The 11,794-nt window shown below is 42.7% G+C and overlaps 2 protein-coding genes across 3 annotated transcripts in view; one reads left to right on the top strand and one right to left on the bottom strand.

Moving 5' to 3' along the window:
- Positions 1–705, top strand: part of LOC138627342 (uncharacterized) — a 7,180-nt gene extending 6,475 nt beyond the window's left edge. For both annotated transcript variants that reach the window (XM_069709610.1, XM_069709609.1), the window contains exon 12: positions 369–705. In XM_069709610.1, coding sequence (XP_069565711.1) covers positions 369–409 — 41 coding nt within the window. In that variant the 3' untranslated portion in view covers positions 410–705. The remainder of the gene's footprint in view (positions 1–368) is intronic.
- Positions 706–1,529: 824 nt separating this feature from the next.
- On the bottom strand, positions 1,530–11,646 carry pgk1 (phosphoglycerate kinase 1). Its single transcript, XM_069709599.1, has 11 exons — positions 11,477–11,646; positions 8,342–8,392; positions 8,053–8,208; positions 7,754–7,898; positions 5,380–5,483; positions 5,171–5,290; positions 4,085–4,199; positions 2,816–2,995; positions 2,496–2,673; positions 1,868–1,966; positions 1,530–1,776 (listed from the first exon to the last, which is right to left on the bottom strand). Exons 1-11 carry the CDS (start codon positions 11,539–11,541, stop codon positions 1,736–1,738), a joined length of 1,254 nt encoding a protein of 417 aa, XP_069565700.1. The 5' UTR covers positions 11,542–11,646; the 3' UTR covers positions 1,530–1,735.
- Positions 11,647–11,794: the final 148 nt, after the last annotated feature.

The following is an 11,794-nucleotide window of genomic DNA, read 5'->3' as shown; positions in this document are numbered from 1 at the left end:
GGACTAACCCCCAAAAAACACAGACTAATCTTCGACAACCACGGACTAACCCCCAAAAAACACAGACTAATCTTCGACAACCACGGACTAACCCCCAAAAAACACAGATGAGCCCCCAAAAAGCTAAACACCAAACCCAAACAGTCTCGATCTAAACCCTGACAATTTCAGAAAACCTCAACACAACAGCAGCGGAAAAAATAAACAAAACCAAGAACACAGGTGCTGATCACACCTCCAGAAAAACAGATTCAGTGATAATGATTCATAAATAACAACCTGTGTATCTGCAGCAGTTTAGCTGCTTTCATCCAAAGTTACAAAAAGTTTTCAACTTGAACTCTTCCTTTTTTTTGTGTTAATAACAGATGAGCCGGATTATGTGAATGAAAATGGGGGCTACACCTGAACACATCACAGTAAAGATTTACCTGCCTGAACAGCTCCTGCGCTTCCTGTCCTGTCAAAGTAAAAGTTGTGCTTTGAATCCCAGTTTCATGAGATGAATTCATCCGTGTTTAAATGTTCGTGCTCTTCCATCATGTGTGAATGCTGCCATCTAGTGGCAAATAAACCACTTTAATATACATTCGAGTCTTGTAATATTAACTTTGATAACATTTAATTTGACTTGAAATGCTGAAGAATTTCTTGTGATCTTTTGAGTATTATTGAGGAGATTAATTAAACGACTTCTTCACATGATGACTGAGCAGCGATGTCTCACTTTAATCCTAAAAATCATCACTGAAACAAGCCACAAAAGCAGCATTTTACTTTCCAGCAGATCTGAATTCATAAAATCTGATTTTAATTCTCATCTTTTGAAGGCGTTTTCTGGAATTTTATGAAGCTGCTGCTGAAGACAGATTTTTCTTGTATGAAAACACACAAAAAACATCTTACTCACATTGCGAAATATACTCAAATAAACTGTTTGCTGCATTTAAAACACTTAGTTATATAACATAAAATCAGAGAAATGCACTTAAAATATGGAAATAATGACATTTAATAAAGTTTATAAAACACAATATAAATTTAATGAGATATTTATTAATCTGTCAACAGCTGTTTCTCCTCATGTCCGCTTTAAAAATCAACAACAAATGTTGACCCAGTTCTAATTATATATAAAAAAAATCTTCACAGAAGTCATAAATGTTGACAAAAATAACAATATAAATGTTATAAATAATGAATTTAATGATTAAATGTGACTGTTGAAGTATGAAGGTTATTATGCTGAATTGGAGTTTTACAAACCATCAACTCTACTGGATTTAATTTGCTTTTAGATTATATTTATCGTAAAATTATAACAAAATAAAATAAAATGGTAAAACGAGGTGAATTAGCGTCCGACTGACTAAATTTAGAACAGAGAACGTTTTAGAGATAATTACTCCGTTTAGGGTTCAGATGACGTGATGCGTCTCCGGTAAGATGCTCAGTGTGTCACATGACGTGATTATAAAATCATAAATTTGTGATGCGTTTTTAAAATGAGGACACGGTCACAGCAGACGTTTCCACAGTGACGGTTTTATTGGCCCGAACAGGTCAGATGAGACGTCTCAGTCGGAGACAGAATAATGGAGGAAATGTAACATCTACCAACACACACCATGTTAACAGTTATATATACACACTGTGTGTACACACTCAGCAGGTGCAGTAACGGGAGGCTTTGCAAAAGTGACGGAGCAAAAACACAAACGACAGCTGATGGAGCTCAGGCGCTGCTCAGGGCGTCCACACCTGGCAGGACTTTACCTGAGGACACAGAGAGAGAGACAGACAGGAGGTCAGTTGTTGTCGTGGAAACGCAGCCAGCCCCGCTCCACCCGTTTCATCTGTCACTCACCCTCCAGCAGCTCCAGGCTGGCTCCGCCTCCTGTGCTCACGTGGCTGACTTTGTCTTCTGTGTTCCACTTGGCGCAGCAGGTGGCGGTGTCGCCCCCACCTGGACACACACACACACACTTAAAACCATTGACACCGTCTACTTGTTCCGTCTTATTAAATCTCTTCATTTCAGCAAAGTCATCAATCAAAGAGGAAATGGCACAAACACTTCCTGCAGCTTCAAATTAAAACTGACAAAACGTGGCTTTTATCATGAAACAGCCTGATTTGAAATATGACTCCCCTCTGGTGTCCATCTTGTTTTCACTTCCTGTCCTTTGTATGATTGTTGGCCCCGCCCCTGACTAATTTCACCTGTCCCTCGTGGTCCTTCCCTCCCTGCTATATTCAGTCTGTGCTCTTCTTCTTCCCTCTTTTGTCACTTTGTTTCAGTTTCCTGTCTGTTGATGCGTCTTTTGAAACCCAGAGAACACAAACCGCATGAACTGCGTCGCCACGGCAACAGGGTTCTCAGCACTACTTTAAAAATAAGAGACGTAAGTGGGCGTGTTGAAGATTTTCTCTTCTAAGACACAAACAAAACAGGCTCCTCCCCGTCCCCTCCACCCCCTCTTTGTCTTTCTTACCGATGATGGTGATGCAGCCTGATTTGGTCACCTCCACCACTTTGTCCATCAGGTTCTTCGTCCCTTTGGCGAAGTTGTCCCACTCGAACACGCCAACCGGCCCGTTCCACACGATCTGCTTGGCCCTGCCCACCGCGTCGGCGTAGGCCTTCGAGCTCTCTGGTCCGCAGTCCAGACCCTGCAGAGGAAGAGGAGGAGGAGGATTGAGAGTTTTAGGTTGTTTTAAACCTCGCGGAGAATAAATCTACAAGCAGACCGAGACTGAAAAATGTCGGCGTGCCCGTCTGTCAGCGTCAAATTAAGCCCCTCCCCTTCCTCACCATCCAGCCGGCCGGGATGCCCTCGGCGACGGTCGCCGTGCCGGTGGTGGCGTTCTCGTCGAACTTGTCTGCGGTGATGAAGTCGACGGGCAGCGTGATCTTCACGCCGTTCTTCTCCGCTTTGGCCATCAGGTCTTTGACGATGCCGGCGCCCTCCTCGTCGTACAGGGAGGTCCCGATCTGAGGAGACCATCGATACGTTATTGATCCTGAAGGCAACCAGAGACCATCGATACGTTATTGATCCTCCAGTAGTCAGAAGTCTTTTCTGGGTAATTTCACTACCTTCACTGTTAAATCTCATATCTTGGTCATTATAGGAGCTAAACATTCACGTTATATCTTGTTTTTTTCAGAACAGTCGAAGCTATCCAAATCTGTCATCATTAAATATGATAACAATTAGAGATTTTGTATATTTGCCTTTGTATCAAAGAAAAAAACTATTTGGTCTTATGAAATCGTTTTGTTTTTATCTCACCATAAAATCTTGCCAGTGGAGATATCTCTTTAGAATTGTGTAGAAGAGATAAACTAGAATCTGGAAATATCTGAACCATGTTTGTGGGACATTTTATGACAAAAAAAAAAAAAAAAAAAAAGCTTCTTGCCTGCAAAGTTTGAAAAATCGGAGCACAAAGAGAAGCTGTTCAAATAAAACTTTCACAACCTGCGTAAATAAAACCAAAACTATCAGCTGCTTTCAGAAGTCTGATTGTTGAGGTTGAATTCAGGCTATGAACGTGATTCTCCAAGAAAACGCAGCAGCTTCAGCGTGTTTGGACACCAAACAACTTGAGATTTAAACTCTCAGCTTCAGTCTGGAAACTGTTTCACCGTCTGAGAGGAAAAATGTGGCGTCAACGTGAAATATATTTAATAAATTCAAACTACTCGTTTATCTCTTCTTATATCTTAAATATGTCAAAAAGCTCTTCTGATCCAAAATATGAAACTATATTCATCTCTGATGAGTTAAGACAGTTACATTTACAAGCTGCTGTGAATATTATTGAGATTTCCTGAATTTGTGTGAATTTCTGGGATCATAAGATCACGACTTCCTGGAAAAAAACAGATTCAGAGTCACGTTTGTTTCGATGTGAAATGTCAAATCTCTTTTTGCTCTTTTTTTGGTCTCAACCAACAAAAAAAGAGCGACGAGTTAATGAAAAATAAATAATGTTCATAAAGTGTTGATTAAAGCTGAGATATCGTGATTGATTCTAATATCGTGTCGGTGTCGTCCCCCCCCTCCCCCCCCCTCACCTCCATGTTGTTGACGACTTTGTGGAAGGTGAAGGCCATCCCGCCGCCGATGATCATCTCGTTAACTTTGTCCAGCATGTTGTTGATCAGCTGAATCTTATCTTTCACCTTCGCTCTGAAACAGCGACGAAGAGGACGAACACGTCAGAGAACAAACAAACACGCGTGTGGAGAGAAACACGGACGAGTTCTAACACGGAAGAAACAACCGAAGTTCAAACATCCAATTAAAACGGGATGTTTTGGTTTCTGACGTTTTAACACGTCATAAAATAAAACTTTTCTTCCACTTTAAGGCTTCAAATAACAATTATTTTCATTCTCCATTAATCTTCTGGTTATTTTCTTGATTTATTGATTGTTTGGTGAATAAAATGTTAGAAAATTGTATTTTAAATGTCAACAAACAGAAAAAATGACTGAAAAAAGTAAGGTGATGTTTGTTTTGTTTCAAAACTCAAAAGATATTTAGTTTTTATGAACAATTGCTTCATAAAATGACAATGAACTGTTGAACTGATTAATCTGCAGCTCTGTTTAACTCAGTTATGCAACAAAATATGACAGATTCTGTATTTCAATAAGTCATTTCTATCATTAAGTCTTTTGCAGACAATTATTTTCATTTCTTGATTATTTGGTAAAAAAAATAAAATAAAAAAAAATAATCATAAAAATGTATTTTTAATGTCAGTAAACAGAAAAATATGAAAGTGAAGCTTGTTTTGTCCCCAAACTCAAACATATTCAGTTAATCATAAAATAAGCAGTAAAACAAAAACCTGCAGGAGTTTTACTCCGTTTAATTAACTGGTTAATCTGCAGCTCAGTTTTTTTTTTGCTGATCTTTGATTAATCTGGATTTTTATTTCTTTGTTTCTCTGAAACAACAAACAGCTGATTATTCTGTTGGTGTTTAACTGCAGTTAAAGTCTTCACAGGAAACATGAAAACAGGTACTTCCCCTGGTGAACTTTGACCTCCCTGATCATTACAGTTAAAGGTGGATGTTTCCTGGAAGCAGCTGATTGGCTGCAGCGGCACCTGAACGTCTCGGTCCGAGGATGAAGATGAAGATGAACTCACCCTCCGAGGATGGCGAGGAAGGGCGGCTGAGGTTTCTCCAGCGCCATGGCAAAGTAGTCGAGCTCCTTCTTCATCAGGAAACCAGCGGCCTTCTGAGGAAGGTTGACTCCCACCATGGAGCTGGGAGGAGGAGGAGTTAGTAACCATTGAAACAGGATGTATTAATGTATAAAGACTGATCCCTCACAGTCCACCCTCCTCTTCCTCACCTGTGGGCTCGGTGAGCTGTGCCGAAGGCGTCGTTGACGTAAACGTCTCCCAGTTTGGACAGAGATGCCCTGAAGGAGTCGATCTGGTCCTGGGAGGCCTTCGTCTGAGGAAGAGGAAGAGAGACCTTCATCATCGGCTGCAGTCTAAAACAGTTTTTTTTTAAATTCTTTTATTGTGAAAATCAGACTTGTTCACACAGGGGGCGGAGCCTATCCCAACTAACTTTAGGAGAAGGCGGGGCCATCACAGACAGACCGTCTGGATCTTTATTTCTTTGTGTCTGATTATTGGATGTTTATTATTGTGTCTTTAGTCCCGTTCGGTATCTTTTTATTATCGTGTTGAGTTTTGTCTGTTTTTGTTAAATGTTTTGTGCGTTTTGTTGTCGTTATAGAAAACGTACATCTCGATGATATTTTCCTCAAAGACTTTTACTTTTTCTTGGTTTGTGCCACTTCCTGTTTGGACCAGAACTCTTAAAACAGAGATTTCTTTCCGGTCCTTTTTTCTGGTTAAATAAAGTTTAAAAAAAGAAAAAACAAATGTGCCGCTGACGTGGTGATTGGTCTCCGACCGCCGAGGCCGACGCCCACCACCCTCCATCACCCGTCTGTCAGTGTGGACAAAGTTTCACCTTTTGTTCACCGCTCATCAGGTTTCTGCTGCACTTTAAGTGTCAGAGGTCACGACTGAGCGACCGAAGGTCAGAGAAAGGTCACGAGAGTCTTCAGACGTCTCACATCTCCTTCACGCGACTAAAACTACAAATGAAGACACCTGAACCGGTGTGTAAAAGCTACGAGTCTTCCAGCTCTCTGCAGGATGATCTAAAAATAAAAAGCTCTACAGTAGAAACCGGCCGCCATACCAGCCAGGCCTCCGAGGACAGGAAAAGACCGCTGACCTTCACAATAAATGTCAGCAGGTCAAACTGCAGGACCGAGATTCATTTCACACAAAGTCTGAGCGTGAGAGTCTGCAGCCGTCATCTTGTCCTCATTAAAGGAAGATTTCTGCTCTTCTCTTGACCGGCTTCTTTTTTTTTTAACTGAGCCTTAAAATGTGAAATGCAAATAAACTCCTTCAGAATAAAAGCTTTCTTCGACAGACTGGATGTGATGATTCGACTTCATTTGAGACGCTGCATGTTTAAAGAGCACCGTGGAGTCGCTGCATTTTACAGATTAAAACCAACTCGAGTCTCTGCAGCGCTGCGGTCTGCATCGTGACATCATCAGACGGTGACGCAGCAGTTTCAGGAGACACTGCAGGACGCTGCAGCTGCGTCCTCCTGCAGGTGACCTGAGAAACTAAATCATGACTCATTTTATCCAGAACGATGCAGCCCAACAGGAAACACTTTCTGTATCTACGATTACACAGATGTTCCCTAAAAACCTCTCGTGTGGCCAAATAAATCGTTCTAATATTGGATTTAATTAATAAAATCCAGTGTTTCAAGTCAAGTATAAACCTGAGAAACTGGCTTTCAACTTGAAGTTACGTGCATCTTTGATCTCTCTTTATAGCTCCGCCCCCTCTGTTGCAGTCCAGTTGAAAATATTGTATTTATTGTTATTGAGCTCATTTCTGAGCAGCCGTTTGTTTCCATCTCAGCGTGATAGTTTCTGCTGTGTTTGTGTCCTCTGATCTCTGTGTGTCTGACTATGGGCGGAGCCACAACCTCTGCTGCACTGACAGGGGGCGGAGCAGACGCAGGTGGAGGGAGCGAGAGGAGATCGTCCACTCGTTGATTGAATGATCGCGTCCATCACACAACAATAACACTGTTGACTGTGTTTCTTGGTTGTTTGTATATAATATATATAGATATATACTGTACATTTTATATTTTATACTGCTATTTTATTGCTTTTCTATTATTCTATTATTATCTTATTGCTTCCTGTATGCTGCTGTAGCGAAAAAATTTCCCCTCGGGGATTAATAAAGTAACTACCTACCTACCTACCTACCTACCTACCTACCTACCTTCTCTTGGACAGATTAAAACAAATTAATTAATTAATTAATTAGAAATGCGGGAATTGTTCGACAAATCTACCGGAGCGACCCGTCTACGCATCGTAAACTATGCTAATGGATGATTGACAGACTGGGCTACCAACAGTTCTGCTGAGTCATGTAAAAAAAAAAGAAGTCAATTTTATGAATCCAAACTTCTTTTTCTTCGAGGATTTAACGGCAACGTATTGGGGAGCACCAGCGCCACCTGCTGTCTTCATTCTCCAGACATCCTCAGTTCCTCCTTCACATATTTCCTGGTGATATTTTGAGTCTTCTACCTGACAGAGACGAGGACTTGGCACGGCGGCCGATCCTCTCCGGTACCACCGACGCCGGGAGACTCACCTTGTTCCCGGAGGCGTCTTTGCCTTTTCCCTCCTCGGCGACGTGGAAGCGGAGGTTCTCCAGCAGGATGACGGAGCCGGCGGCCGGGTTGGCGCAGGCGGCTTCCACCTCGGCCCCCACGCAGTCCTTCAGGAAGGTCACGTCCCTGCAGAGTCCCAAAAGGACCAGAGACGAGGATTTATGACGGGTTTTAAAGTCATCAAAGGTTTCTAACATCAGTTTGCTTCAAAGTTTCATTTGTATTTTTGCTTTAATCGTTGTCCCTTCAGTCCTCTTTGAGATGGTTGAAATAAACTCACCTCCCCAGAAGGGTCTTGAGCTCAGCGGCGACGGGCTGCAGGGAATATTTCTCGGGCACGAAGTTCCCGTCGGGCCGGCCCAGGTGGCTCATCAGCACCACGGACTTGGCGCCGTTGTCCAGGCAGTGTTGGATGGTGGGAACGGCCGCTTTGATCCTGGAAACCAAAGAGCACAAAGAGTTCAGAGAAAACGTCCACTCAGCGTTCTTTAACGCCACGAAGACGTCAACAAAAAGACTTTGACCGCCACAATTAAGAAGTTTGATGTTGACAATGAGAAGAGCTTCACCTCTGGTTGTTGGTGATCTGCTTGTCCTTCATGGGAACGTTGAAGTCGACTCTGAAAGAGAAGAAGTTTGTCGTGACTTGGAGTCTGATGGTGAAACATGTCCGGTTTCTTAGTATTAAAGACTCAGTTTGAGGGAACTTGTGGAATCTATCAGTTCTAATATTTGTTCTCATTTGCATTACAATAATCAAAATATGTGCTTTGGTTTCCCCCCCAAAAAGCTCATATTCTGATAAACCAAATGTAAAAAGTAGCTGAAATATTTTTTCTTTTAGCTCCATTTTTGGTCTCCACCATCTCCTTTGTACTTAAATGTACAAAGAGGTGGTATGTGGGTGGAGCTAAAGCTGGCAAGTTGAAGCCTGAAGGCAGATCGCCAACTTGGACATCACCCACACCCCGCCCCCTTAATTCTGCAGAATTGAATCCAATTTAAACATCGAGTTCATAAAAAACTCGTACAGTTGTCGTGAACGGGAAATTAGCTAGAGACCTAAACCGTTTTTTTTTTGTACCAGGTTGTAAATGTGTTTATTTCAGCAGGGAAGTTTAAATGTGGAGGTCTGTGATTCGCTGCTGGAGCCCCTGGTGGACAATCGAGGAACTGCAGTTTAATTTTTTGCCTCTGAGGTTAAGGTTTTAGAAAACAGCATCTGAAAACGACTATTAAGCGACTAGTAAGAGTCTATTGGAGCTGGAGGTTTTTTGGAGACAGCCCCTAGTGGCTGACAGCTGCATTAACACCCTGAGTTTCTCTGCTGCTGCAGCTCATGTGAACATGCTGCATCCCTGGTACAACAGTCAGTTACATAACAACCTTCCTCCTCCTCCTCCTCCTGACACATGATCGGCCTGCACACCCGCAGTCATTATAACAGAGATCGTCTGCTGAGCCTGAAACCCAACAGTCAGCAGTTCAGAGGCTCAGCAGCCACAATAGGTTTCCACTGCGGTGCGGTCCAGATCAGAGCCGGTCCACCTGTTGCTCTCTGAGTTTATCTCTGATGATACTCTGGACTCTCAGAGAGCAGACAGACGAGTTAGCAGTTTTTTGTTTTTTTTACAGGACAAACACAATCTGCTTTAAGGCTGATAATTAATGGTGAAAAAGCAGATTACTACACGTATTGACTTTGTTTTGATTAGCGGCACTTCACAATAAAAAGGAGGAGAAATTACAGCAGTGCAAAGTGCAGCCTGCATGATGAAACTCATCCCTGTGACGTAATTCAGACCACAAAGAACAACGAACGAAGAACACGACGTTCACAGGTGCTGGCTTTAGAACTGAGCTGATAACAAGCTGGATGGTCCCTCTCCTCTTTAACCTGGAGGATGCAGCGTCCATGATTTCCAAACAGAATCTCAGATTGTGATCCATCAGACCTCAGGACAGTTGTCCACTTCACCTCAGTCCATCTTCAATGATCTCGGTCCAGAGAAGGCGGCGGTGTTTCTGGATCATGTTTCTATCTGGTTTCTTCTTTGGAGAGTTTTAACATCATTTGTGGACGCAGCGATGAACTGTGTTCACAGACGATCGTTTTCACAAGTGTTCCTGAGCCCATGCAGTGATTTCCACTCCAGAATAGTGTGTTTTTAATGCAGTGCTGCCTGAGGGCCCGAAGATCACCACCATCAGATGTGCGTCGGTGCAGCACACTGTGAGTCCATGAGGTGGAGTTTGACCCTTTATCACTGAGCAGCGCCGGTTGAGGGGTGAACTTTGACCTGTACCGCCCGCTGTTGCATCACCAATACGACCCCATGACATTTCCTCACAGGGTGGCAGATTCAAACGCACCTCCGTGATCACCGTCAGTATAAATATCCAGAAGAAATAACACCAAACAAGTTAATTTCTACCTCCCAGTAGTTAAAGATTATGTTTAGATGGAGTATTGTTACTATTGTTATATTAGTTCGTATTTAGAGTTTTTTTCTGATTTATTGTGCGAATATTGATGAGTCGGGATTTTGACCTGCTGAAGGACGACTGTGAATTAAGTTCGACTTGTCCTTTAAAGGTGAATTAAAGCAGGATGTCCTTCCAGATAAAGAGATTTCACAGGAAGGGATTAAAACCTGTGCGGACTGCCCTGCCTTTGAGCAAAGCACCGAACCAGCTGCTCAAGTCTAATATCCTGAAATGACTCCGGGGTTCTCCCTCCTGTTATAACACCGAGGCGTGATAAGATTTATCAGGTCATTTTTATTTAAATATTGTCATGATATTAGTCCAAAATGATGTGAAAATTAAAGAGTTTTATGGGGAAATAACAACCCATCACTTTAGAAACCTGGAAAATCCTAAAAGATGCAATCAATATTTTAACATTTTGGATATCGTAATATCATGATATGACAATAATATTGTCTTTTCCTGGTTTTGAAGGCTGCGTCACAGTAAAGTGAAGTCATTTTCTGAACCTGACAGACTTCTTAGTTCTGGAGTCTTTAATTTCACATTATTGATCCAAAATCTCACTGGTACTTATATTTCTGTCCATAGAAATATTCCATCTTCTCTGTTTTATATCATTTTAAATTAAATATTCAGGAGGTTTACACTTTTGGTCTTCCTCATGAGGAAGATGAGGATGTTTTCACAGAAAGATCTTAACAAATACATAAAATCATCTATCCGAGGTGTTTCCAGACAGATAAACGAGACATTTATGACCACTTTAAAAGGTTTTTATGTATTTCCTGGTTACGAAACAGAAGTATTAATGAATAAAATACCACCTGTACGTTTCCTGAGCAGGTGCAGTGTGTAACATTAGTGTTATTAGGACATGTCAACCCGTATTATTGCTGGTGTTACTTTAATCTGCAGATGCAGCTCGGTTGCAGGTTGCAGCTCGGTTGCATCCATGCAGCGTCTCCTCACGCGCACGTACCGATAACGGAAAACGTGAGTTCCTGTCCTTCTGCCCGGAGGTCCGGGCCGCCTCCTTCGGTGTCTCCACATGAACAGTGTTATAACGGAGTCGTTCATGGAGGACACACGGGACATTTAACAGATGTCAGGGAGCTCGTTAACGTCAAATAATCCCGTTTCTGATTAGCCGCGGCGGCTCGGTCAGTAGCTAACAGCTAACAGCTAACAGCTAGGCGCCAACAACCGCTCACCTCATAACGACCCGCTTCCCCTTCACGTCCACCTTGTCCAGGGTGAGTTTGTTAGACAGAGACATGCTGCTGAGCTTCGCTGGTTCTTCCGCTCCGTCCTGGCTGGTTCTTCCGCTCCTGGCTGGTTCTCCTCCGCTTCTTCCGGATTCAGCTCCGAATGACGGCGGTGACTTTAGCTCAGCGCGAGGAACGTCAACGGGAGGAGGGGGCGGGGCAGAGCACACCCGCAGCCGCTGATTGGTTGATGCAGGCCAATCTGATTGGACGAGGTTGTTGCGTTCCTCTCCGATGACGTCAGCAGCGGAACTTCATTCATTC

Source organism: Brachyistius frenatus, unplaced genomic scaffold (assembly GCF_029030835.1).
Source record: "Brachyistius frenatus isolate BFR_SWC_R1_liver_20210118 unplaced genomic scaffold, ASM2903083v1 Contig_84, whole genome shotgun sequence".
Taxonomy (NCBI): Eukaryota; Metazoa; Chordata; class Actinopteri; family Embiotocidae; genus Brachyistius; species Brachyistius frenatus.
The sequence above is the reverse complement of the archived record's forward strand: the minus strand, read 5'-3'. Positions and strand labels throughout refer to the sequence as shown.

Excerpts from the sequence above, each read along its gene's own strand:
- pgk1 (XM_069709599.1), bottom strand. The coding sequence starts at position 11,541 with ATGTCTCTGTCTAACAAACTCACCCTGGACAAGGTGGACGTGAAGGGG. Across the intron at positions 7,899-8,052 it reads CTCAAGACCCTTCTGGGGAG|GGACGTGACCTTCCTGAAGG; the intron begins GTGAGTTTATTT and ends GGGACTCTGCAG. Across the intron at positions 2,674-2,815 it reads GCATCCCGGCCGGCTGGATG|GGTCTGGACTGCGGACCAGA; the intron begins GTGAGGAAGGGG and ends CTTCCTCTGCAG.